At 42.4% G+C, this 27,922-nt stretch overlaps 1 protein-coding gene across 1 annotated transcript in view; it reads left to right on the forward strand.

Moving 5' to 3' along the window:
* DMD (dystrophin) overlaps positions 1–27,922 on the forward strand; it is a 2,317,639-nt gene that overhangs the window by 694,872 nt on the left and 1,594,845 nt on the right. Inside the window, exons 8-9 of the mRNA XM_063457949.1 lie at positions 716–894; positions 27,452–27,586. Coding sequence (XP_063314019.1) covers positions 716–894; positions 27,452–27,586 — 314 coding nt within the window. The remainder of the gene's footprint in view (positions 1–715; positions 895–27,451; positions 27,587–27,922) is intronic.

A 27,922-nucleotide genomic window follows, 5' to 3' on the forward strand; every position in this document is an offset into this window, starting at 1 on the left:
TAAATTTGAAATTTAAATGGCAAAAAATAGACAAGCTGTGCCTGTAGCCGTGTTGCAGATTTTTTTCCACATCCTCTGATTTTTCCTTTGTTTTGTCATTCAGATTTTAATTCACTACAATTTTGAGTTTTGTGAATACCCTACATAATATCCTATACTGACATGAATTTATTTTAAGTTTATGTTTTGTTTGTTTAAATTCAGACTTTCTTTGTAAAGGCTACCTTGGAGCTATGCCTTTGATGTGAGACAGCTTTCATTTTCATTATTTATTTAAAGTAGACAAGCTCTTTTTTAGTCATGGGAATTTGTAACGTTTTTAAAACATATGTGGATTTGATATATGTATATATATTAATTTTTTTCGTACAAACTTCCAAATGCCACATAAAGTTGACTTATACTGTTGTTCAATGTATGCTAAGGACTCATAAAACGCAAAATATGTCGTTCCTCTGTTGAGTAAGCAGTGTAATGGATTCAAATATGTTTCAATGAGCTACTATTATCATTTTTAAATTCAGATTTTATTCAACTGCTGAGCTATTTCCAGAGAAAATTCTACAGATGATTATAGTGCTCTAATTAATCTCTAGGGTGAACTAACATGGGAAATATCTGCTCATTAGTCTATCTATGTTGTTAAGAGCTAATTTTTAGGTATATTTAACTAACTTTCCAGTGTACCTTAGATACTGATTTGTTTTTCTTTCAGATATTGCAGTAGCACATCCAGATAAGAAGTCCATTTTAATGTACGTCACGTCACTTTTCCAAGTTCTGCCGCAAAAAGTATCCATGGAATCCATTCACGAATTGGAAACAATACCGCGTCAAATGATCACATCAGAAGAAAGAGCCAAGTCCATTGATCAGCGTCATTATTCTCAGCATGTAAGCCTATTTCTTTCTTTAAGATATGCTGTTTAGCAATATTTTATGTTCAAAGTTATACAATAAATAATTAGTTGTGAGAGAGCCTAAAAGTTTCTGAATAAGCCACCATTTTTTCTGGTTGTCTTGGGAACCTTAAGCTGAATTTTTCTTATAAGAAATTTATATAGAATTGACATCAATTTTGCAATTATGTGTGAAACGTATTTGCATTTCATAAAACAATCTTCTATAAATACAACATTTAAATTCATACAGGATGAGAGAAGTCTGAAAAACATGCATTTTGCATTTCAAATGTATCCAGCACTGACAGAATGGAAATTAAATCACGTCAGCTCACTGATATTGTGGTATACGTAGGTCCTAAATGTGTGCAGCAAAGTGAGCTAATCTGTCACTGCTACTTTATTATTTTGCATTGCCTTACATTATCAATTAGATATCATTGAATGGAAACTGTAATGAAAAACATGCAACTTTTTTCATACTTTTTAAATAATTAATTGGCATTACGTTAGATAAGGAACTATTTCTACTGCTAGTTTTGTTAATTCTTTACTGGTTTCTTTACACGTTTTTTTTACTTGTTTACTAATTCTTTATTGATATATTTACTAGTCTCAAATCAATGTTTGGACTTATTTGGTCTCTACAACATTTATTCTACCTGATAAACTGTTTAAACTAATGTCTGCCTGAAAATGTTTCTTTCTGATGATAGTTTAAATTTGAAGTTTTAATTTGAGCTTCTTCAGAACAGTCTGTAATGTGGACATTTTATGGCAGTATTGCCCCCTTTCACGCATTACTTAGTGCTCTGTCTGGCCTGCCTTTGTAGTCTGAAACTTTTCAGTCTCAAAAAGCTTGGCATAAACTTGCTCACTTATCCTGTACTAAATGATGTTCTATTTTGTCTGATTTTTCCCAGTTAAACACATTGCCTTACATCGGTTTAGTGTTTGCTTCCAGTTATACCTCATCAACAAAAAATGCTTCTTAAAGGGAAACTACAGGCACCAAAATAACTTTAGCTTAATGAAGCAATGTTGGTGTATAGATCATACCCCTGCAGTCTCACTGCTCAATTCTCTGCCATTTAGCAGTTACATCACTTTGTTTATACAGCCCTTCCTGTTTGTGATTTGCACTGCCTTCCTAAACACTTCGCATTTTACCCATTCCTATCGTTATCCTTCTCATTCATAGTGAACATCATTCGCATGTTGGAAATTACTATCAAAACATATCTAGGAAATGCTAGGGGCAACACATGGAAACTTTAGAAAAAAAGTATATTGTAAAACAGAACTTTTTAAATTGTTTTTTTTTCTCCTAGTTCAAATGATGTGGTAACGGCATGCTTTGATTCAGTGTCATTAAGTGTTTTTTTTTACAATCTTTATTTTCTGTTTATCGATAGGTAATACAGGTAAATTTGTAACAGTATTTTTCAACATACAGTAGACCTATTCGAGCTTAAGTACCCGCTTACTTGCTTCCCTCCTCTCCCTTTTCCTTACCCTTTTCTTCTCCCCCTTCCTTCCCTTCAGCCTCACCCTGTCCCTCCCTTTTGTTGTTTTGTTAGTTCTCAAGGAGTATAGTGGGTTTTTGTGTTACTAGCATTACTTCAAGTACCAACCTTTGGTTTGAGGTAGTAGACCTTCTCTAACTGCTATGCCTTCCTGTATATTGGTCTCAGGTTCCGGCTATGTATTTTGTATGTCAATGGTGTCATGCATAGGATAGTGTGGTCAGTAGTGTAGCCTGGTTTTCTGCTGCCCTAGGCATGACAAAATATAGATGCCCCCCTTCCACCCTTCCCCCCTGCTCCACCTTCTAAATACACACACACACACACACATTCACTGACAGACATGCATACACTAGCTAACAGACATACACTCACTAACCGAGATACATACTAACACTCACTAACAGACACACACACACACACACACACACTAACAGACAAACACACACTCACTAACACACACACACACTAACAGACAAACACGCACTCACTAATAGACACACACACACTAACAGACACACTCACTCACTAACAGACACACACACACTCACTAAAAGACACACACACTAACACACACAAACAGACAAACACACACACGCACTAACTAACAAACACACCCACTCAGTAACATACACACACACACTCACTAATAGACACACACACACACACTAACAGACACACACACTAACAGACACACACACTAACAGACACACACACTAATAGACACACACACTAACAGACACACACACACACACACACACACTAACAGACACACACACTCACTAACAGACACACATACTCACTCACTAACAGACACACACACTCACTAACAGGCACACACACACACACACACACACACACACTAAGAAACACAAACACTAATAGACACACACACTAACACACACACACACTAACACACACACACGCGCCTTCTCTAACTGCTATGCCTTCCTGTATATTGGTCTCAGGTTCCGGCTATGTATTTTGTATGCCAATGGTGTCATGCGTAGGATAGTGTGGTCAGTGGTGTATCCTGTTTTTATGCTGCCCTAGGCATGACAAAACTCAGGGGTGGGGGAGAGGGGGAGAGGAGATGGGGTGGGGTGTGTTTGCCACCACCCCTAGACCTGCGTTCCTGGCGCGATAATTCTGTTTCTGGTCCTTCTGATCCAATGTTTGGGCACCCCAGGTGGCCCCCTATTCTACAAGGGGATGGTTCAGCTCCTTTGGTCTAATTGGGGGTTGTCCCCCATACCCTGTCGGTTGCTACCTGACCGTGCTGTGGTATTATGTGGGTGCCTGGGTTAGTGTTCCCCCTTTATAAATGAAGTCCGTCCATGGGAATCATTTCAGGGAACATTTGTCTGTTTGGCTTCTAAGGTCTGCTGTCATGCTTTCCATGATGTGTATCTCCTCCACCCTGGCCACCCGCTGCTGGAAAGTTGGCACACCACTCTGCTTCCATATAGTTGGGATTAGGGACTTCGAGGCTGTAAGCAAGTGCACAGTTATTGATTTCTTGTAGGTGGCTACCGTGCTGTCAGTGTGGTGTAGGAGCATGGGGAGCGTCAGCTGCGGGACGTCTGTGCCTGTGATCTCTCGTGTCTTCGTGATTACCATTGTCCAGAATTGGGTCAGTACCGGGCATGACCACCACACATGTACGTTAGTCCCCATCCCCAGCAGATTTCAGGTATATCAGGGTTCATTCTTTGCAGCACATCAAGCGTTCTATACCACAGGGTCAGGAGCCTGTAACTTAGCCCCTGGTACTTCGCTGCTACAGATAATTAGTGTGTTAGGATGTATATTTTGTTCCACTCATTCTCTGTTAGTGTCACTCCTGCTTCCCGTTCCCATCTGGCAATAAATGGCTCTGGGCGATTGTCTTCACCCATAATTTTTAAGGTATAAAGGGTCAATACCCCCTGTGTAAGTGTTCCCTAGCCGTACAGTAGTTATCAAACTGTGTGAGGATTCTGTGAAATTGTTGTTGGTCCTTATGTGTTGTATAGTATGTGTGTTTCTGGTGATATCGGAACCTCTTCTATTGTGTTCCGTTGTCGATTGGGGATTAGGTCCTCAAAGATTTTGTGTCATGTGTTCATTCACCATTGGCGTATATACATCCAGTTTGTGCCAGGTCTGGGTTGTGTATCAGAGGGGTCAGCAGGGAGTGGAATGCAGTCAGTTGTCATGTGTATCTAACTGAGCACCATACCCTCAGCGTGGCATCATTGGGTTGCCCGTTTTTAACTGCGTAAATGTTTCCATGCTGAACCAAAGCTTTGCTGACATGAAGTATCCTGAGTACTGGGCCTCCATTGTGACCCAGAGCTTTATTGGGGTTCTGACATGCCAGTCCAACATCCTCTGCAGATGCGCAGCCTGGTAATACAGGAGTATGGATGGGAGACCCAAACCACCTGAGTGCTTTGGGAGTGTCAGTTGGGTGTGTCGTATTCATGTGGCTTTACCGTTCCACGCAAATTTCCTAATCACTGGTGTTATGGACTGGAAGAAGGCTCTGGGCACTACCACGGGCAGTGATATACTCCTGTCCAGCGCTTCATATCGTTTTGCAGTGTGTTCAGGGAGGAAGTTAATTGTGTAGATGTGCGCAGGGTTTTTAGGTAGCCACGTTCCTAGGTAGCTACATTTGGTGTTGTTCCACTTGAAGTGGAATTGCGTGCATAAGTGTGTGATTAAATCTTGTGGTAGTGTGACTGCCAGGGCTTCTTATTTGTCCAGGTTAAGTTTGAGATTGGAAATCCAGCTGAACCACTCAAAGAGTTGCAAGAGGTTAGGGAGGGAAACCATTGGGTTCTCCAGAAAAAATAGCATGTCATTGGCGTATGCCGCTACCCGGTGTTCCCCCTGTTTTGTGTGGAACTCTATGATTCCCACGTCCTGTCGGACCACCCCTAGAAACGGTTTCAGAGAGAGGGCAAACAGGAGAGGGGACAGGGGGCAGGCATGGCAGGTGCCATTGCAGATGGCAAATAGGGCCATGAATGCACCATTGATGCAGACTCTCGTCGTGGGAGTTGTGTATAGTGAAGTGACCCATGTTCTGACATGTGGGCCAAATCCCATGTGTTGCAACGTTGCCGTGAGGTACTTCCAGTCCACCCCGTCACAGGCCTTTTCAGCGTCCGGGGAGAGGAGCATGGCCTCTCTCCCAGTTGACCGAGCGGACTGGATCACTTCAAGCCTTCTGATCGTGTTATTTCTCACTTCTCTACCCGGCATGATCCCAAACTGGTCCGGGTGAACCAGGTCTGGGATCGATAGGGACATCCGCATGGCCATTGCCTTCGCAAACAGCTTAAGGTCTGTGTTTAGGAGGGAGATTGGATGGTAGATTGCACAATTGGCTGGTTCCTTGCCCTCCTTGGGGATTATTGTCACCATTGCTGCTAGGGTGTCTGCAGTGAACGCCCCCCCCACCCCCCATACAGAGGGAGTTCAGTCCCAAAAGTAGCTTTAAGAGTAGTATATCCTGGAATGTGCAGATGTATGATAGCGGGAGGCCATCAGGGAGAGAAAAGTAAATAAGAAGAAAATGAAGAGAAAAAGGAAAAAAGGGGTAAAGAAAAATAAATAAATAAATAAAATAAAAGGTGGGTTTGTAGATGTGTTGTGTGAAGGTTAAGTTAGTCTTTCTCTATGTAGCATTGTGGTGTGTAGTGTTTGTGTTCAAGTGTGAAGACAACTTTAACTCAAAATTGGTGGGAGATGTTCGATTGTACACCGGTCGTGGAGGACCTAGTGCCTCTTCTGGCTCCGATCGTATTTACATTACAAGTCAGCTGTGCGGGAGTCTGATTGCCCAGGGGTGTGAGTGAAATATTTTGTCTGTCTGCACTCCCCCGGCACCCAGCCCACCCAGCGGAAGCGTGGATGTCAAACAGTAACTTTTGTAACCTCTGGATGAGGGGTGGATAGCGTTGCTCAAGAGCTCCCAGCTTTCATCTTTCTTGCCCTAAGTGCCCTATGCCTGCATGGCAATTCCCTGGGCCTCTATGTTAGGTGCCTGGCTGCCTCTGCCTGGTATCTGCCTATTGCCTCTGACTTTCTTTCCGGGTTGGGGGAACTCTATACGGGTGGGGAGCTAGAGCCACTCTCCATTCAGGGCCCAGTATCCCCCCTATTCTGCCCGGATTTCTTGATGACCACCCCTACTGTTGCCTTAGTGCTATGTTCGATTTTGTGAGCTCTGCTCCTCCCTCTGTACCGAGTCTAAGCCATGATAACTAAGTGCCTGGCCCCCCATCTTTCTTGTCTCCTTCCCTAGTGCCGCCCTTCAACTCTCCCTCCCCATTTTGGACTGTCTTATCTCTGGTCTGTCCCCTGCCGTAGTGCCAGAGTGTGTGAGCTGTCCCTTGCGGGGCATTGCTGCACTGCACAGTGCTGTCTCCAGGTGCCAGGTTTATGTGACACACCCTTCTGTACCCTCTGCCTTAGAAACATAGAAAGTGACGGCAAATAAGAACCATTCGGCCCATCTAGTCTGCCCAATTTTCTAAATACTTTTATTAGTCCCTGACCTTATCTTATAGTTAGGAGAGCCTTATGCCTATCCCATGCATGCTTAAACTCCCTCACAGTGCTAACTTCTATTCCATGCATCCACTAGCCTCTCAGTAAAGTAATACTTCCTGATATTATTTTTAAACCTTTGCCCCTCTAATTTAAGACTGTCTTCTTGTTGTGGTCGTTTTTCTTCTTTTAAATATAGTCTCCTCCTTTACATTGTTGTTTCCCTTTATGTATTTAAAAGTATCTAACATATCCCTCCTGTCTCGTCTTTCCTCCAAGCTATACATGTTAAGTTCCTTTAACCTTTCCTTGTAAGTTTTATCCTGCAATCAATGAAATTGTTTAGTAACCCTTCTCTGAACTCTCTCTAAAGTATCAATATCTTTCTGGAGATACGGTTTCCAGTACTGCATACAATACTCCAAGTGAGTTCTCACCAGTGTTCTGTACAATGGCACTTCCCTCTTTCTACTGCTAATACCTCTCCCTATACAACCAAGCATTCTGCTAGCATTTCCTGCTGCTCTATTACATTGTGTGCCTACATTTAAGTCATCAGAAATAATCACCCCCTAAATCCCTTTCCTCAGATGTTGAGGTTAGGACTCTATCAAATATTCTGTACTCTGCCCTTGGGTTTTTATGTCCAAGATGCATTATCTTACGCTTATCCACATTAAATGTCAGTTGCCACAACTCTGACCATTTTTCTAGTTTACCTAAACCATTTGCCATTTAGTTCATCCCTCCTGGGACATCAACCCTGTTACATATCTTAGTATCATCAGCAAAAATACATACCTTACCATCAATACCTTCTGCAATATCACTAATTAAAATATTAAAGAGAATAGGTCCAAGTACAGATCCCTGAGGTACACCACTGGTGACAAGCCCATGCTTCGAATATACTCCGTTGACAACAACCCTCTGTTGCCTGTCATTTAGCCAGTGGCTAACCCATTCAACAATATTGGAATCCAAACTTAAAGATTGCAGTTTATTGATGAGCCTTCTATGTGATACAGTGTCAAAAGCCTTACTGAAATCTAGGTAGGCAATATCTACCTCACCACCCTTGATACCGGAGAAACTGACGGAAGCCAAGCACAGAGAGATGGACACAGGTTTCTTCAGGAAGGAAGAGATTCTTTATTCGGTTCACCGATCGGGACTCAGAGGGACTAGTGTCACCAAAATACAACAAGTTCTGAGCCCCGGACAATAGTGCAGGCTCCTTATATAGGCACATAACTCCTCCCATATTAAGCTCCACCCGCACATTCTCTTGACCAATCAATACGAACAAGAACTAACTTCCTGCTTGACCGCATGGCTTGTCCAGCACAATGGAGGAAGGGAATACTAAATCCTGTATTCTTGCACATGCTCCGTACACTACTGATCGTATCTTGCCACGTGCAACCAACCGACCGATACGTCAGCATATGCACGTACACATGCCACGTGGTAATCTTGGCCTACTAAATTTATTTTTACCGAGATTCCACCACATTCCCCCCTTTGATGCCTCTTGATATTTCACAATTACTTGAGGCATCACTTAACCTTGGTTTGCATACACCTCAGGTTACCATGAACCAGACCAGACTTTTCCTATGATGTGAATCCCTCAACACTCCTCTTCCTGCATTGGTTCTCCCTGATCTAGAGCCTTATATTTATATATAGCCATTATCTGTGCTGCAGCCTTCCTTTCTGCTATATTTTCTATCAGGCTTTGCACAGACCTAACCACTAAGGGAATAAGACAAGGCAGGAGCAGACACAACAATAAAATCACTACCAATGCCTTAAGCCCTCCAAACTGCTCATACCAGTTACCAAACCAACTACTTGGATTGTACCCTTTCCATACCTGAGTAGGCACATGCGCTAGTTTAACCATATGGCTAGTAAGCTCAGCTATTGCTTGCCCTTCGTCATCTATTTGAAGACAGCAATTGCTCAGGTTAAACTTCCCACATACACCTCCCTCTACTGCCAATAGGTAATCCAAGGCTAATCTATTTTGGTACACTGCTGTCCTCATCCTGGTATTATGCTTCGCTAGAAGATTGAGCGCTTGTGAGGTCTCATTAGTAATTATCTCAACCACCGCCTGTAACCTTATAATGCGGTTGAGCATATAAATTGGGGTTCTATATCCAAAGGTACCATCCTCTGCCCATGTGGCTGGCCCATAATAATCTATAATACGCTGGGGAGGCCATTCATCATCTTCCCAGGCGCCTATCTCTATGGGTCCCCTTTTCTTCCTATGATTCACATCATACACTTTAACTCCCAAAGTCTCACCTGTTTCAATAGGTAAAAAGAAGAAGGATGGTTTGAGCATACCCAACACACATGCCCCTTCCCAGTCCTGTGGCAACTCCGAATAGGCCTTCTTACCACAGATCCAGTACAAATTTGCTGGGGCTTTCCAACTAGATGTGATAGATAAATCAAACCATACGTCCTTTAAATTGGCATATCTTGCAAACGGGTTAGATGGTTCTGAGACATTTGAAGCCGACCACCAAGTTGTATTCTTTGTATCATCATCATAAGCTTTTTGCCCTAGACAAGTTAACTCTCCTACAGAAGTATTAAACATTATTCCTTTCCTTGCTATGCAAACATAACCTATGATGGAGGTCTTTAATCTCCACTCAGATTTACCTCTAACACTCATCTGATAGTCGGCTTGTGAGGATATTAATTGTTCAACTGCCTCAGAACCAGACATTACCTCCTTTGCTTCCCAAGGCCATTGGTCTCCCATGTTAGTACCTCCACACACATAGCAGTTGGTTACATTAAGACTACCGGCAATACTTTCAGCTAAATCTATGAACAGGTTTTTAGCGTTATGGGGGATCCTATTATCTATACTCATCTCTTCATAAAATGAATGGAATACCTGATGAGTTTGGGAGGTTACCGTATCGGACTCTATCCCTATAAACAATACTGTCCCAGGGTCTAAACCCGTCCCGTATATTTGAAACCCAAATAAATTACCATATCTATCTAAGAATTGGTCAGGATTATTTATAAGAATATGGACTGGATTGCATTCCATAGACTTACAGTATGGATTGGTAGGCAACTTAGTCACAATCATGTCCTTGTCTGCTGTCTGTCCCAAGTTGCCCACCCCACACAAGACCAATATGGGCAGAAATTATATTCTCTATTTGGGCATCTAGGACTCACATACTTATTTTTACTACTGGGACATATATATTTATCATTAGACCCATACGTTCTCTCCCATCTAAGATCCCCACATACATTCCACGGCTTTCTACCACTTGAGATTGCTTTGCATGCATCAAATAGCAGAACATCCGAAGAATGTACGGATTCTAACACCGTTTTGTTTATTAGGGTCCCCTGAGGATCTCCATTCCTGAGAGTCAACCAAATTGTACGGGGTTGATACTCTGGATTGAAGCACTTAGGTTCTCCTATCCCTAAATGGCATGCACTATACTCTACATTTAAGTATCTACACCTAGACACATCACCTTTACATTCATATTGCGAATGCCAAATTAGGGTCTGGGAAATATGGTTACCTGTTCGTGTCAGTGCTATCAATTCTGCCTTTTGTGCTGATGTTCCTTTTGACAGTGGCCGAGCTTCTATCACCTTATCTATCGTTGTTACTGCGTATCCTGCATAGCGAATCCCTTCTTTCACATAACTACTGCCGTCTGTGTAATATTGGACATCGGGGTTCTGGATGGGAAAATCACGAAGATCTGGTCTACTTGAAAATACTTCATCCATCACTTCCAAACAATGCATACCTCACAGCTAGGAGTGTCGGTACCTCTACCTTCCTGAATATAAAAATACATATAAATAAACATTATCACAAATACATCTTTCGTCGGCTGCATCCTCAGTCTTCGTCCGTGCGATGGCACCTCAGCTTCCAGGAGGTAAGGGCTGCAGGGAATGGAGTTCTGCTCCTCTTCACAGGGGTCCCTTCGAGACTTTCCTGGCTTTTAAATTACACGTCGGTGAGCGGACAGGCTTTATTATGGCCGTCTAAACACTCACTTACCAATCTCTGAAACAATAAAATTTGTAATCCACAAGGTTCCTCGTCACTCCGACTGAGTCGTGCGCTTTAACCGGATCTTGCAGGGATTCTCTGGATCTGATGTAGCTTGCCAAGAATCTACCGCTGCTGGTTTAACCCTGGAGTGATGAATCCACAGAGTCACTTCAGCCACTTTTATCGCTGTAGGGGTAGACAAAAGAACAACATAATGACCTCTCCACTTGGGCCCTAACGGTACATTATTCCATTCTTTAATCCAAACTTGGTCTCCTGGGTGGTAACTATGAACAGGGGGATAAATATTCACAGGTAATCTATCTTGTACCCATTTCTGTACCTCCTCCATAGTCTTACCCAACTCTACAACCTGCTGCCGGGTAATTCCTTCTCCCAACTGACTCAAATCCCCCCTTAAGTTACCAAGTACGGGAGGTGGACGCCCATACATGATTTCAAAAGGAGAGAGACCCATCCTTCTGGTAGGTGTACTGCGAATTTGCAACAGAGCTATGGGCAAAAGAACGTTCCACTTAAGTTGGGTTTCCTGACACATCTTTGCCAACTGGTTCTTAATAGTTCTATTCATTCTCTCTACTTTACCAGAACTCTGAGGTCTATATGCCGTATGAAGTCTCCACTTTATACCAAGCATATGAGTCAGTTGTTGTAGGCACTGATGAACAAAAGCTGGACCATTGTCCGATCCAATAGAGCAGGGTAGTCCATATCGGGGTATTATTTCTCGTAGCAGGAATCTCACAACTTCTCCTGCTTTCTCTGTACGAGTAGGACATGCTTCTACCCAGCCTGAATAGGTGCACACAACTACTAGTAGGTAGCGATGTCCACCAGATTTAGGCATTACTGTATAGTCAATTTGTAGATCGGACATAGGGAGTCCCCCCATATACTGAACTCCTGGTGGCTTTACTGGTCCTTGCTTTGCATTATTTTTAGCACACGTTACACATCTTCGTACAATGGCTTGAGTTAAGTTGGACAATCTTGGTATGTAGAAATGTTTTCTGAGAGATTCTTCTGTACTATCTCTTCCAGAATGCGTCCCGTTATGATAGTTTTGGACGATTTCTACCGCTAGTGATACTGGAATAACTATTCTCCCATCTTCTAACTGATACCATTTGTTCTCCAAATACTTTCCAGGTTCAGTCTTTAACCACTCCTCTTCTTGAGCTGTATAAACTGGAGTCCATTGAGATAATGGAGTTGGAATAAGAGCAGCTATATGTTCCACATATTCCTGTCTTCCTGATTCAGCGGCACGCTTAGCTGCACTATTTGCCATCCGATTTCCTTTGGTTACATCACCATCTCCTCTCAGATGCGCTCGACAATGTATAATACGACTTCTTTCGGTTCCCATACTGCTTCCAATAGTTGTAGTATTTCAGCTGCGTACTTGATTTCTTTGCCCTCTGAATTCAATAGTCCTCTTTCTTTATACAAAGCTCCGTGGGCATGAGTGGTTAAAAACGCATACTTGGAGTCCGTGTAGATGTTCACTCTTAAACCTTCAGCCAATTGTAACGCTCGTGTCAGTGCTATCAATTCTGCCTTTTGTGCTGATGTTCCTTTTGACAGTGGCCGAGCTTCTATCACCTTATCTATCGTTGTTACTGCGTATCCTGCATAGCGAATCCCTTCTTTCACATAACTACTGCCGTCTGTGTAATATTGGACATCGGGGTTCTGGATGGGAAAATCACGAAGATCTGGTCTACTTGAAAATACTTCATCCATCACTTCCAAACAATCGTGTTGACTTTCAGTAGGTTGCGGCAGAAGGGTAGCTGGATTTAAGGTATTTAAATGCACTCTTGGGTTTTCACACAACATTGCTTGATACTTGGTCATACGGCTGTTACTTAATCAATGATTTCCTTTGTAATCCAACAACGTCTGTACTGCATGTGGAACTCATACTTAAAGTTCTTGACCCAGATTGAGTTTATCGGCTTCAGCTACCAGCAGGGCGGCTGCAGCTATGGCTATTAGACAAGGTGGAAGACCGCTGGCCACTGCGTCCAGTTGCTTAGACATATAGGCAACAGGTCTTTGCCATGATCCCAAGTACTGTGTCAATACTCCCACAGCCATTCTTCTTTGCTCATGTACATACAGGTAGAATGGTTGTGTGTGATCAGGTAGACATAATGCTGGGGCACTCATCAAAGCCCTCTTCACATCTTCAAATGCTGTTTGCTGTTCTTGAGTCGTGAGGGGTCGTGTTCTGTACCCTTGATAGCTGCATACAGAGGTTTCGCCAATATCGCGTAACTGGGAATCCATATCCTACAGAAGCCTGCTGCCCCCAAGAACTCTCGCACTTGTCTTCTATTCTTGGGTGTTGGTATTTGGCACACAGCTTCTTTTCTCTCTGGCCCCATTATTCTTTGACCTTCAGAGATATGGAATCCCAGATATTTGACAGTTGGCAGACACAACTGAGCCTTCTTCCTAGACACCTTGTATCCTGCCTTCCAGAGAATGTGTAGTAGATCGTGTGTTGCTTGCTGACATATTTCTCTTGTAACTGCTGCTATCAACAAGTCGTCTACATATTGTAATAATACACACTCTCCTGGGATGGACTTGAAATCCAGTAGATCTTGACTCAGAGCTGAACCAAATAGGGTCGGTGAGTTTTTAAACCCTTGGGGCAGTCTTGTCCAAGTCATCTGGCGTTTCAAGCCCGTTACAGCATTTTCCCATTGGAAAGCGAAGATACATTGGCTTTCTGCGGCAATTCGGAGGCAAAAGAAGGCATCTTTGAGGTCTAAGACTGTAAAATAGGTAGCCCCGCCCGGAATTAAAGCAAGCAGGTTATACGGATTGGGCACAACTGGGTGTATACTGACAACCGCATCATTGACCGCTCTCAAGTCCTGCACAGGACGATACTCATCTGTACCGGGCTTTTGAACAGGCAGCAATGGGGTGTTCCAGGGGGAAGTACAGAATTTTAGGATACCATACCGTATGAACTTATCTAGATAAGATTGAATATTTTTTTTAGCCTTCTGTGGGATGTGATATTGCCGTAGGCTCACTGGATAAACCCCAAGCTTTAGTTTGATTCGAATGGGTGGAATATTGCGGGCCAGTCCTGGTGGGTTGTTCTCTGCCCAAACTCCTGGTATGTTGAATAAGGATTCATCACTCTTAGGGTTTTGGCTAGTCAACGCTGTATAAAGTCGCCACTCTTCTTCCTTTGGTACGGATAATGTCATAATACCTGAAGGTCCATTAAACTTTAAGGATGTTGTTCCGTTTGCTAGGAACGTAATCTGCGCTTGTAATTTGGATAGCAAATCACGTCCCAGCAATTGGACTGGACATTCAGGCATGTAAAGGAATTGATGTTTTACTACGTGGCCTCCCAATGTACAGAGTTGACTTTTAAGAACCGGTTTTGCAGCACTCCTTCCAGTTGCTCCGATTACAGTAATAGTTCTTCCGGATGGAGGAGCAACTAGGTCAGTCACCACCGAATGTTCAGCACCAGTGTCGATCATGAATGCACTCCTTTTTCCCCCTATTGACACATCGACCATAGGCTCCGCTCAACCAAGGGGGATGGAGCCCGGTCGGTGTCAATAGTTCTCCATGACCGTGTCAGCCAATCCTACAAAGTCCCTATCTTCTCTATCGCGGGACCTTTGCGCTGCGGGATAGTATCTGTCTTCTCTAACACTTCCTCTGTTATTACTATTACTCCCTCCGGGACCTCCTCTACCTCTCGCTCTGCCTCTAAAATTTCCATATCCTGCCCTGGGTTGGTCTCTCTCGTATTGCTCTCTTTTTGGACACTCGCTTCTCCAATGCCCTTCTTCTCTACAATACGCGCACTATTCCTACTCAGGGGTTCCCTATTCCACCTACTATCGCCTCTATCTGGGCCCCGTCTATCTACGCCTGCGATCGCTACCGCTAGCATATCCGCCTTTTTACGCATCTTGCGCTCTTCCTCTTTCTTACTTTCTGATTCCCTATTCATATAAACCTTATTTGCTACCTCCATTAGTTGGGTGATGGACATTCCTGCGAACCCTTCTAACTTCTGTAGCTTGCGCTTAATATCTCCGTAAGCTTGGCTGACAAAGGCAGAGTTTACCATTCGGGAATTCTCAGTGTCTTCCGGATTAAAGGGGGTATACAGACGGTATGCCTCCAATAATCGGTCATAAAAGACACTAGGCGCTTCATCACTTTTCTGAATCACCTCAACCGTCTTCGACATATTTATGGCTTTCCTCCCTCCGGCTTTCATGCCAGCAATTATAGCGTCTCTATAGGCCTTTAGATGAACCATATCTGCGCCATTAACATCCCAGTCGGGATCAGCATTAGGATAATGAGTTGCGGCCCATGCTGCTGGATTTGCTTGGTTTAAAGTACGGGCTTCTTCCTCCAGCGCTTTAATAGCCGCTTGGTTTATCCTAGTCCTCTCCTCATTGTTAAATAAGGTCATTAATAATTGCTGGCAATCAGCCCAAGTTGGATTATGCGTCTGGACTATCGAGGTGAACAGGTCGGTCATGGCTTGTGGCTTTTCAGTATACGAGGAATTGTGGGTCTTCCAATTCAAGAGATCGGTAGTCGTGAATGGGACATATACGAAGACTGGGTCAGCATACACCATTTGACCTACATCATTAAGGTAAGCTGACCCGGGATTCAAACGAAGAGGCATCTGGTAATGTTTAGGTTTTTGGGTACCGGTCAGTTGTCGGGTTAGTATAGGGCTTCGTGGAGGGGCGTCGGTTAGGGGTTCCGGTCGGGGGGTAATAAGACGTGCGGATGTAGAAGCCTTATCATAGGGAAGGCCGGTGAATAAAATATTCTGAGCCGGGCTAGATGAAGCCTGACCGGAAGCTTGAAATGGCGCCAAATCGGGATAGGTGGGCTTAACGGGGGCTGGTACCGGAAGGGGAGGTTTAGTATGGCGTGGGGTGGATTCTGAGCTGGATACCCACGCTATAATTCTCTATATATGAATTACCCATCTATAACACACCCCAGTAACATCGTCTTTACAAACAGCAGTTACAGTATGGTTAGCATAGGTCAAAGTACAATTTAAGGTCACAATACAATTATTAGTGGTTATGGTGTTAAACATGCAATAGACGACAATTATTAGTACTTATATACAGTGTCAGTAAATATACAGGGTTATGGTACCGTGCACTATAATACAGCAACACACTATTAACACTCTCGCTAGACGGCAGAGCTCACGCTATCTAACGAGATATACACGTTACTAAACAATCTTTATCACATATACAATTCCCAACTAATCTATTGGCCAGTACCTGGATGGACTACCTAAAACTATCTACATCCGTTTTGGTTAGCCACACTGCCCAAGCACCACATATAGCAAACTAGAGGGCGGAATTTACAACAGAACCCTTTTAGTCTTTCTACTCTATCAATAGTCTAGTGGGTTCCAAATTTACACGCCTTCCCACTTAGCCAAGATAGGTTGAGAGCTAGCGGACCAAATTTACACAGACGCCGCTTAGTCTCCCGGTCCCTCCGACCTAGCGAACAAATTGTACACCCTAGAACGCTAGTCTAGACAAGACACCGGTGTCCGGCTAGGGCTATTTACACAGAACCCCGCCTGACTCCAAACCAAATCAAACGGTCTTACTAAAGAGCGTTCGATTGAGTGGTGCGCCTTCGCTCCTTCCCTCCGACAGAGGGGGCAGATTCCATACACAGATTAACCCCTTATGGGCCTACCGCACAATCGGTATACCCCTAGTGGGTCCGCCGTCTAAAACAGCGGTCTTCTTACCTCCTCGTTCCTGAACCTGAGTTCACACTCATCGACGGGGACACCCCAGCACTTACTACGTAGAGGCCGATGATCTCCTGGACAACAGACGAGTGGCGCCGAGACGAAGGGAGGTCCACGCAGAAGTTCAGGGGTGCAGCCGTAGAGAACGTGGGCAAAGATAGACCGTCTCACTCCTCTGCTTCTCAGCTACCGTTGAACGCTGAGCTTCCCGGCCAATGCACCAAATGATACCGGAGAAACTGACGGAAGCCTAGCACAGAGAGATGGACACAGGTTTCTTCAGGAAGGAAGAGATTCTTTATTCGGTTCACCGATCGGGACTCAGAGGGACTAGTGTCACCAAAATACAACAAGTTCTGAGCCCCGGACAATAGTGCAGGCTCCTTATATAGGCACATAACTCCTCCCATATTAAGCTCCACCCGCACATTCTCTTGACCAATCAATACGAACAAGAACTAACTTCCTGCTTGACCGCATGGCTTGTCCAGCACAATGGAGGAGGGGAATACTACATCCTGTATTCTTGCACATGCTCCGTACACTACTGATCGTATCTTGCCACGTGCAACCAACCGACCGATACGTCAGCATATGCACGTACACATGCCACGTGGTAATCTCGGCCTACTAAATTTATTCCACCCTGATCTATTATTTTAGTTACCCAATCAAAAAAATCAATAAGATTAGTTTGGCATGATCTCCCTGAAGTAAACCCATGTTGTCTCTGATCTTGAAATCCATGTTATTTTAGATGTTCAACAATCCTATCCTTTAACATGGTTTACATTACTTTCCCCACTACTGAAGTAAGGCTTACTGGCCTATAGTTGCCCGACACCTCCCTACTACCTTTCTTGTGAATGGACACAACATTCGCTAACTTCCAATCTTCTGGGACTACTCCTGTTAACAATGATTGGTTAAATAAATTTGGTCAGAGGAAGCATGTGGAGGCGGGCGAGCCGGGGATATGAATAATTAGCATCATAGTGATAGGCGGTTTTTCATCTAACATGAGTATGCTTAAGATTTTATGGAATTATGGGTCATCTATATGCAAAGCTTGATTGATAATTGATAGGCAACAGTACCCATACCCTTATAAGTACTTTAGGGACATAATTTATGATGATTCCCTTCCTCTTGGCACTTTTCCCCATAGTTTTACTATTTACATCTATTTTTATTCTGTCCCCGTTTTTTCATTGTTGTTTTTTAATTTAGGTATCTCTCCTCCCCCTTGCCTCTTTATTTTAGAGAGGCAGTTTATAGGTTGATTGATCGGTCCCTCCAACTTTTGGAAGAATATGAGATATGGAGAGCTCAATACTGTAATAAAGGGAATTACACATAACAATCTTTACCAATATGTACAAGGGTAGGATCGTTCCCTTCTGGATTGGTTTCTGCCACATATTGTCTTTTTTGATAGAAATGGAGGGTCCAATATTAAAGTACCTTCCAAACATATTTCCCAACCCAATAACTGTACATGCAGGTTTGAGTACCGCCTCCTTCTCCTATGTACAGAGGAAGATGGGTAGAGCAAATACTTTGCAACTCCACACCATTACACGCTGATCCTCTTACTACATTACACGCTGATCCTCTTACTACATAATATCGGGGTTATGACTGACAAGCTCACCACTCCTTAGGAGAAGGGTGGAGCTTGCTCCTGTCAATCCCTGGTATGTGTGGTACCTGCTTGAGTCCAAATGGGATAAACTGCGTCGCCTCAGCAATTCAACTGATCTCAGGGGGAGGGTATAATGATGCTCTATACACACCTCCTTTTCCCCTCTCCTGATAGGACACTGTCTACCAGCTGCAGGGAATCTTCTGTATCTAAAGGGTATTTAATACCGGGAACTTGTATGCCTCACTTTACTTGCTCCTGACGACGGAGTGTAGACACGCCGAAACACGTGTCGAGCTATCCTTATCTTCTCACTTTGATATCACCATGCTTTGCTAGTTTATTCCTTAGTTTATATAAGTTTTATTTTCCAGACAGGGACATTTTGGTCTAGGTAGGTACTAGTGAATTTATCCACGGTATTTTTAGGGTCAGCTTCTTGTTACATAGCCTGCCCCTAGGATACCAGCATCTTTTTAGGGGATTGCCTCTCTTATGTTACATACATTTACCTTTGGGGGTTTGTGTTTGTGTTTAGGAGGTCATATTATTATTTTTAGGATCTAGTGTGGAGTTGTTTTCTCCACAGTCGTTTTCATCCCTTTACCCTTCCTTTGTATATATACCTCTCCCCCTTCCTTATGTGTTCCTAGTTCCTGGCTACTGTGTAGATCCCTCCCTGGAGTCCCTCTAGGCAGAGCTATATCTCTGTTCCTTCAGAGTTTCACCCCAGGACCCCCTTGTTTCAAGGGATTCCCCACTTCCTCTGCCTTAGTACACTTAAGGCAATTATCCCTTGTGCCACCCATCTTGTATTTGCTCATGAGTTCGATATGCTGGTGTCTGGTGGTCTTTACGGGACCTTGTGCTCATAACCTTGTCCCCTCCACCATAACCTACCCAATTAGCTCCATGCAGAGTGCCCATGACTTCTCTTGTGCCGTCGTTGGCTGGGCTTTTGTGCTGGTCTCAGGCGGTAGGTCATGGTCAAGCCCTTTGGGGGAGGGTGGGTCCCACACTTTGGGTAGGTGCTTAGTGTCCCCGTGACTGGTGAGGTCCTCAACTTCAGTCCCCGAGGTCCCTGCCCCTTTCCCCCTCCCCAAAGTGTCCTGTATCTGTGTGCTGTGCATGTCCCAGGGCGTTGGGTCCCTCAGTTGTGTCTATAGGCTAGGCATACCTTTGGCTGCTGGGTCTGGTGTCCTTCTTGTGCTACTGTCCATAGCTGCTCTGGAGATGGGGGGGGACAAGCCAAGCCCAACCGGGGCAAACCAAACTAGGGAACCAGTGTGTGCTGTGTCTGGGTGATTCATTCTTCCGGGCCGTTTGGACCTCCACAGCATCGTGCCAGGTCTGATCTTGCTGCTGACTGTTGCTTCGGTTCAGTCTGCACCCTCATTTCTGAGGGGGGCTGTGGGAACTCGAGGATCCAATTTGGCACCCATATGGCTGGTAAACCCAGGGCTCTTAAGAAGCGAGGCACATCGTTCGCCCATCGGATTGAGTACCACATATTCCCAGCTCTGGCCTGCAGGCTAAACAGGAACCCCCAACAGTATGGAATCCCCCTGTCCTGTAGCAAGTTTGTTAGTGGTTTTAGGGCCCTTCAAGCCTCCAGTGTTAGCATAGAAAGGTCCTGGAACAGCGAGATCTCTGTGTCTAGGTAGTGCATGCACGCCAGCAGTCTCGCCGCCTGCATGATTTCATCCTTAAGGTGGAATAAGCGGAGGCAGCAGACGACATTGCGGGGTTGAGTTTGCTCTATGCCAAAGTCATCGGGCACGGAGTCCCCTAGTATTTGTGTGAACAGGCCCATGAGCACTTTAGTCTGGGCTTCATCAGGGTTTCTGGCAGGCCGCTGATGTGGATGTTATTTTGCCGCCCGCATTATCCAGGTCCTCTACCTGCCTACATAATTGCAGCTGTACATTTGCCTTGTTGAGGTGTGGCCAGTTCTGCAGCTTGCTGTGTGTGCTCTGCCTGGCAGTGCTCTTCTTCTGGGTCCTCCACCCGCCTCTCTAAGGCCATCAAGTCTCTCCTTACCTCAGCCACTCCCTCTCATATGGTGGCTCAAAGTGCCGTCACCAGCTCTTCTTTGTCACGTCTGGTGAGCATGTTTGCAAAGATTGCTGCCAGCACTGCTGAGATATGAGTGAGTGCCTCACGTCTAGCCATGCTGCGCTTGGAGTCCGCTGTGCTGCTAGCGCCGGGCGAAGACGGCGCCATTTTGTCTGGCCGCCTCATGGCTCGTAGGTCGTTGGGTGCGGACATATTTCCGGCCATCGGGCCCGGGGTAGACCTAGGCGATCCTCTGTGTGTGGGCCCGGGAGTCATTGAACGTTTTGTCTTCCCCATTTTCCAGGTTATTGCTGTTTGGCTAATGTTATTAGGGTTTTGGTGGGCTGGGGCCGGGGAGCTGTCTTGGCAAGCGTCCTACTCCATTACCCAGCAAGCCACGCCCCCAGAAAGTGTTAAACACTCACAACTCATAATTGTTTTTGACACAAACGCTATTTATGCAATTTATTCATAGAGAAATAATTAATAAACATCAACTAGAGAACACCTCTTAAGGACTGATATTCAAATATATTTATATCTTGATGTGACTATTGTGACTATCATCACAGAGATCCTTAAAGTGTTAAGTCTAGCGTTACTATAAAAATGTCACTCTTTCTGGCTACGGTTTTTATTTATTCTGACTTCAGATTACTGTCACAAATAGATCATCAAATGGTTACCTGCAATTGTTTTCCTTGTAATACATTGACATGTCAGCTGTCAGACCTCACATTCCAATTTCATAGGATTGATTTCTTCACGTGTAAATAATGGTTATACTGAAAGAAAATATCTATGATTTCCTTCTACACAATGCCTCGGTTTGAAAAAGAAAAGGACACTGGATAGGCAATATTGCAGCCACCTTTTAGTTGTATTTATTTTAATTTTCAGATTGTTAGAAATGGCATATAAATGTAGCATATTATTTTTGTATTGCAAATGTTATTTTGCTTACTAAGTACCATATTACTTTGTGCTAGAGTTTTTAACTCATAGCTGTAAAAACTATGTTCCAGCATAAGGTCACTGCTGAGAACTGTCATTGTTTTGTTTCTTTCTTTTGGTTTTCCTTTCATTAAGTCCCATATATCTTAATGATATATCCTACCTACATTGCCAATTGCCGTTATTTATATTCATTATGTTTTGTCTTGTGCTGGGTCTCAATATTTGGATGCAGCTATTTTGGTATCCTCTGCCTATTTTTTTGCTGTTTTGCCTTTTGGTGGGATGAAAAAAAGGGACACCCCAGGCACCAAAACAACTTAATCTAAAGGTGTTCCCTGATGGCAGTGGCCTCTTTCAGCAGGATAATGCACCTTGTAACAATGTAAAAATTGCTCAGGAATGGTTTAAGAACATGATAAAGAGTTCATGGTGTTGCCTTGGCCTACAAATTCTCCAGATCTCAATCTGATTGAGCATTTGTGGGATGTGCTGGAACAAAAAAATCGGATCCATGAAACCCCCATGAAACCTCTTAACTTGCAGGACTTAAATGACCTGCCGCTACTGTCTTGGTACGCATTCAGAGGTTTTGTGGAGTCCATGCATTGACACATCAGAGCTGTTTTGGCAGCATAAGTGGGATCTACACAATATTAGGCAGGTGGTTTTAATGTTGTTGCTAATCAGTGTGTGTATGTATACCTAACACAACATTAAGTATGAATAACATGTTATTACTATTAAAAAAAATAATTGATTATAATAATTTTTACACAAGTTCAACTAAAAGAATGCAAAATAAATTCACATCTCAGTTCTGATTGTTAGAGGATCTAAATTAATTTTTGGTAGTTAAGGCTAACCCTATACCAATCAAGCCATAAGCCTACACCAACTTTGCCCCTAGTACTATGCTTACAGCCAGTCTAACCATATACCTACCCTCACCTAGTCCTAACACAGCATTGACCTTAACCCTAGAGTGACCCTACACTAAACCTACTCTATCACTAACCTTAACCCTACCCTAACACTATCACTAATCCTAACCCATATGCTAACCCTCATGCTCTGTACTGTGTGATTGAAGCATAAAAGAAATTCAACTCATGTATGCTATCTCTGCCAATCACATAGTGATTGTGTTAGGCAGATTGCTCAGCCCAGCACTGATCATTGTTACAAGGGGGCTTAAAGGGAGACCATAGATGGCTTTCGTCTGTCAGGGGGGTAAACTGAGAATCAACAAAGATGAATGAGATCCTTGAGCTGTGGTGATTGAAATAGATCTAACGGGTTGTATGCAACGCTCACTTTGTCCTAACGCCACTATTTTTAGGACAGCATGGAACATTGCAACAGGGTAAAAGGGATAAGTTCCATTCATTATCAGTTATACATTTTGACAATTCGACTGCTGTACATTAGGAAAAGCAGTCCCTACTTTTCCTTCTATATTTTATAAAAAGTAGAGTACTCAGGAAAAGGGTAAATAAATAAAAAGAGATTCAGACACAGAGAGTTATGTTGAAACAGATTAGATTAAGTATATTTTTGGAGACAGAACTGTTTTAAGTGTGTGCTTTCTACACTCATCAACTAACAACTAATAATGAATTCAGAATATTAAAAAGTCAAACTTCTCAGAATTCAGAATTTCAAATTCATTATTTCTTTCATATGAAACATTCACAATGAAATTAACAATTAACAATTCACATTAACATTTGTGAATATTTTATTAAGATACAATGACTGTGTACATTACATTGTAAATTGTAATTTAGTGCTTCTGTCATTATAGGATAAGTAAAGTATTTCTCCAAATGTACGATTTTGTAAAAATGTAGGTTTGTAAACTTAAATATAATGCCACCATTGCCAGAAGGGAGAAACAACAAATTTTAAAATTAGAAGAAAAAAAAATGTACCGTATTTATCGGCGTATAACACGCACGTTTTCTCCCTGAAAATAGGGGGCAAATGATGTGTGCGTGTTATACGCCGATATACCGTATTTTTCGCTCCATAAGATGCACAAAAGTGAGGGGAAATGTCTGTGCGTCTTATGGAGCGAATGTGAATGTTTACTTACCTGTCTTGAAGCGTGGGCCGGTGTTCAGCGCGCACCGCGGTACTGGAACTTCAATTTCAGGTTCCGGTTTCCGGCGGGACTGAAAGGAAGTGCGCACTCAGTGTGCACACTTCCTTTCAGTCCCGCCGGAAACCGGAACCTGAAATTTAAGTTCCTGTACCGCGGTGCGCGCTGTGAAGCCGGCCCATGCTTCAAGACAGGTAAGTAATTATGGGACAAGGGGAGGGAAAGTGCACTATGGGACAAGGGGAGGGGGGGGGCACTATGGGAGGGGGGGGAGAACACTATGGGATGAGGGGGGGAACACTATGGGAGGGGTGGAGAATACTATGGGATGGGGGGAGAATACTATGGAAAGGGGGGAACACTATGGGATGGGGGGGACACTATGGAAGGGGGGAAAATACTGTTGGAGGGGGGGACATTTCCTGAAATTTCCTTCTTAAAATTAGGTGCGTGTTACACGCCGGTGCGTGTTATACGCCGATAAATATGGTATTACAAAAATTATATCTTTCACTGAGAGAACATTTAGAATTTTCATGCCAGCTAAATATTTTTTTCAAGTACCGAAGAAGTAAAAAGACCCTTGTCATTTCTATCAAAAAATGACATTTTGCAGAAATTCTTTTACATTGTGATTGAGGACTGTGGAATAAATCTTACATCTACGAGAATTTTACAGACTAAGAATAGTTCTAGAAAAGTAAAAGCAAGTCTCTGCAAGAAAAAATAGGATTTATTGAATCCATAGCAGTCAGTAAGATTTTATTTGACTACCTAAATTTCAACATCATTTTTCCTGAAAATTTGTTTTTCTGCCAAGATTCTTATTGCATAGTTTAAACAGGAGTCGTACCCCCCTCACTGTAATCACTAACGCCAATATATTTAATGCATCTTCTAACACTTGAATTAGCTTTGTAACCAGTGTGACTAGAATTTCAGATTTAATTGAAAATGTAGCAGTAAAATCTTATACTATGGGGACACTAATTACACTTTAACATTAAGCTTTAAATAGGCAAATGCAGGTCAACATAGCCGTATAGATCTGTTGTGCAAACAAACAAGAAAATCTAAATATTGGACTGGCCAGGCAACCATTATTAAAGCATGCATAATTAAAATATAACATTGGTTGACTGTTTTAAAAACAACTCAAAGAGAGTAATGATACAAGGCATAGCCAGGTTTGCAGAATCAATACAATTGTCTCCACTGTATTCTTGGATTGTTTTATTTTTTCCAGTTATTTCTTTTTATTCGTTTCTAAAATGTAAATAAATATATAAAGAGACACATCCTACAGAAGTACATAATGTTTTCTCCACATAAACCATTGGATTCTAAAGCCGTGGGGCTTTTGTATACAGAACCTAGCAGCCTTGAGTTTTTCTACAGTGATCTGCAGTTTCTACAGTGTATGTTCTCAAAAACAGAACCTTGATGGCTTTAGCATAAGGTGATATTCACTAAGATCTCTGTACAACACGCCCACTTGTCAACTGGCTTTTAATAATATAATATCATATAATATCATCATATCTAAGCATTAGGAGATAAATATTTACACTTTTTAGGGTCTAGATGCTATTATATTTATAATAAAGTTTGTTGAAAAATGTTGCTTTTGGTTGCTTCAGGCTAAATTCTTGATTTTGTCCTATACTAATGCCATTTGACAATTAGTGTTTACCCCAAAACATTTGCCGAAATGAAAAAATATATATTTAACTGACTTTGAAGGCAGTTATGCTGCTGGTTGGCTGTTAAATAAATCTCCTTGACAAACTACTTTAATAAAATTGGTTGTCATGTAGATACAGTTAGTACCAAGAAGACTAATAATTAAATAGGGCTTTGCAAGTTGAATGGTGTTAAAATTAGTAAATAAAAATAGGGTCCCAAAGTTCTGTGCTAAAATTGGGTGGTTGCAAACAGTGTCTTTGCAAGATTGTACACCATGTGGGATGGTAATAAGGTGAGTAAAAATATGTGTCCCACATACACTATAATAGCTGGGAGGAAACAATGGTATCCCATCTTTTAAAATTACCACTTCCTTCCTTTACCTCTCCAATACTTTGGAAATTGAATCTTAAAAATGTGGTCATACCATGGACCTCCCATTTACTAGCATACCCATAATTAACAGCTCAGCGTTTTAAATTAAATACTATTTGTAATAGAGCTCGGTACTCAGTTAGGGTATCTCCATTTACTTCCCTCAATTTCCCTGCAGAATACCTATAGTGATTACCACAGCTCTAGCGTAGCTTACCCAAACATCAGTCAAGACTTGATGAATGGTGAAACAAAACATGGTTTATTGTAGAAAATCTCATATATTTATACCTTTACAATCTATATTCAATCAGCAGATGGAGACTAGGTGAAGAAAAGGTGTCCAGTCTGGTGCTAGTATGATCTCCACCCTGCTGGGACCTGAACTCCTGGTACCAGTATGTCTGGGGCTCTTGTTCTCCATTTGTTCACTATGACCCCCCTAAACCAGCATATCCCCAGACAGATCACCCTCCCAGCCACCTGCAACACTCTAATAGTCCATATGTTGTTTTATCACCACCCAGATAGCTTCTGTTCTCAGTTCTTGGTCAGAAGCCGTACCAGGGATTTGTAATTGAGTGGCTTCCACTGGGGGTTCTCGGCTTGGTCATGGCTTCTGTAGCTGGGGAGCGGAGAGTTCAGAATGGTGACATTAGTCTATTGTGGGTAATGTTTGAAGAAACTCTTCTAGCTGTGAGACAATGATGATGCATACGAGACAATGATGACATGGAATAAGGTGTAGAGAGGATCAAGGCCAATTGCAGGATTGTAACAAAAAAAATGGGCAGATTTATTGGCAAGTGTACAATAGCATTTTAGGACAATAAAAATTAAAAGTGTAAACAAGTTTGGTTAAACCCTTTAACAAATATATAACATATATATGCAGATTTTTTTATTGTGCCCATCTATTCTTTATTCTCACTTGAGCTGTGAGTCAAATGGCAGAACATGAGCCTATCAGTGTACTGCGAAATATATCGATAATATTTATATGTTGTAGTATATTGATTGGCCCATATCCAAGGCCCTTTTGGTTCATTTAAACATTTTGTCACTAAATGATAGCATGGACAATTTTTGTCTGCACTGAAATGCCACATGGATGAAACTTGAATTGTTCCATCCAATTTTTTTTTTTTTATCAAATTGATTCAGCTGAAACAAATTTTTACGCCATGCACTAGTCTATTATTTACTCAATTTTAGATGGTTTCCATTATTTTTAGGTGCCTGGTGCCTTAAACACAGCTTTTTACCTGAGCATAATGCATGTAGCTTTTCAATTTTGATTTACCACTTAAAATGCATTTGAGATATATGAAAACGCATAATTTTCTATAATAAAATATGCCAATCTATGACTATGATTCTCTATGAGTAAGTAAGCCTATGCTGCAAGTGCATTTGGAAAGTGACTTGTTTTGCATGATGTTCTATTCTATTAAATGTGATCTTGTTTGGCAGGGAGCATCTTTCTAACACCACAAGCCACTACAAATCCAAACTATGCCGTGATACATGAGAGGAGGGACGTGGATTAAGAGAGACAAGAACCAATTTTTTTGCTCATCCCATGTTTTTTTTTTAAATCATAATAACAAAACCTGTGCTTAAATGGCATAGTTTTGAAATGAAGATATACACATATCCATACTTACAACACGCAAATGTAATGTTTTTGTTATCAATGTTCTTAACAAACTATGTGTGCCTTTGTTCCTTTCATCTCTTCTTCTTAGATCACTGTCAATGTAGCACAGGGACGTGTGCACACCCCTTCACCTCCTTCTAAACCTCGCTTCAAAAGTTATGCCTACACACAAGCTGCTTATGTCATGTACCCTGACCAAAAAAGGAGGCAGTTTCCTCCACAGGTCTGTCAAATATTTTAATATAAAAAAATACTAACACGTATAATGCATGATGTTTTGTATTGTTGCTGTGCTTCTTTTATCCAAGGTCTATTCAGTAAACAAAAAGTATAGTGGTTAGAGAACTTACTTGCAAAGTATAGAATGCCATGGCAACATAAATAAAAAATAAATAAATGTGTGTGTGTGTATATATATATTTGTGCTCGGAATTTAAATACGTAATGGATAGTAACTGTGAGCAAAGTTGGTTGTGGTGTGCCGAAACCAACGTACGAGTGGGCCTGTAAATAAAAGAGGGCCCACCAAGGAGAATGTAATTATAACAGGGTGTAGGTG

Source organism: Pelobates fuscus, chromosome 1 (assembly GCF_036172605.1).
Source record: "Pelobates fuscus isolate aPelFus1 chromosome 1, aPelFus1.pri, whole genome shotgun sequence".
NCBI lineage: Eukaryota > Metazoa > Chordata > Amphibia > Anura > Pelobatidae > Pelobates > Pelobates fuscus.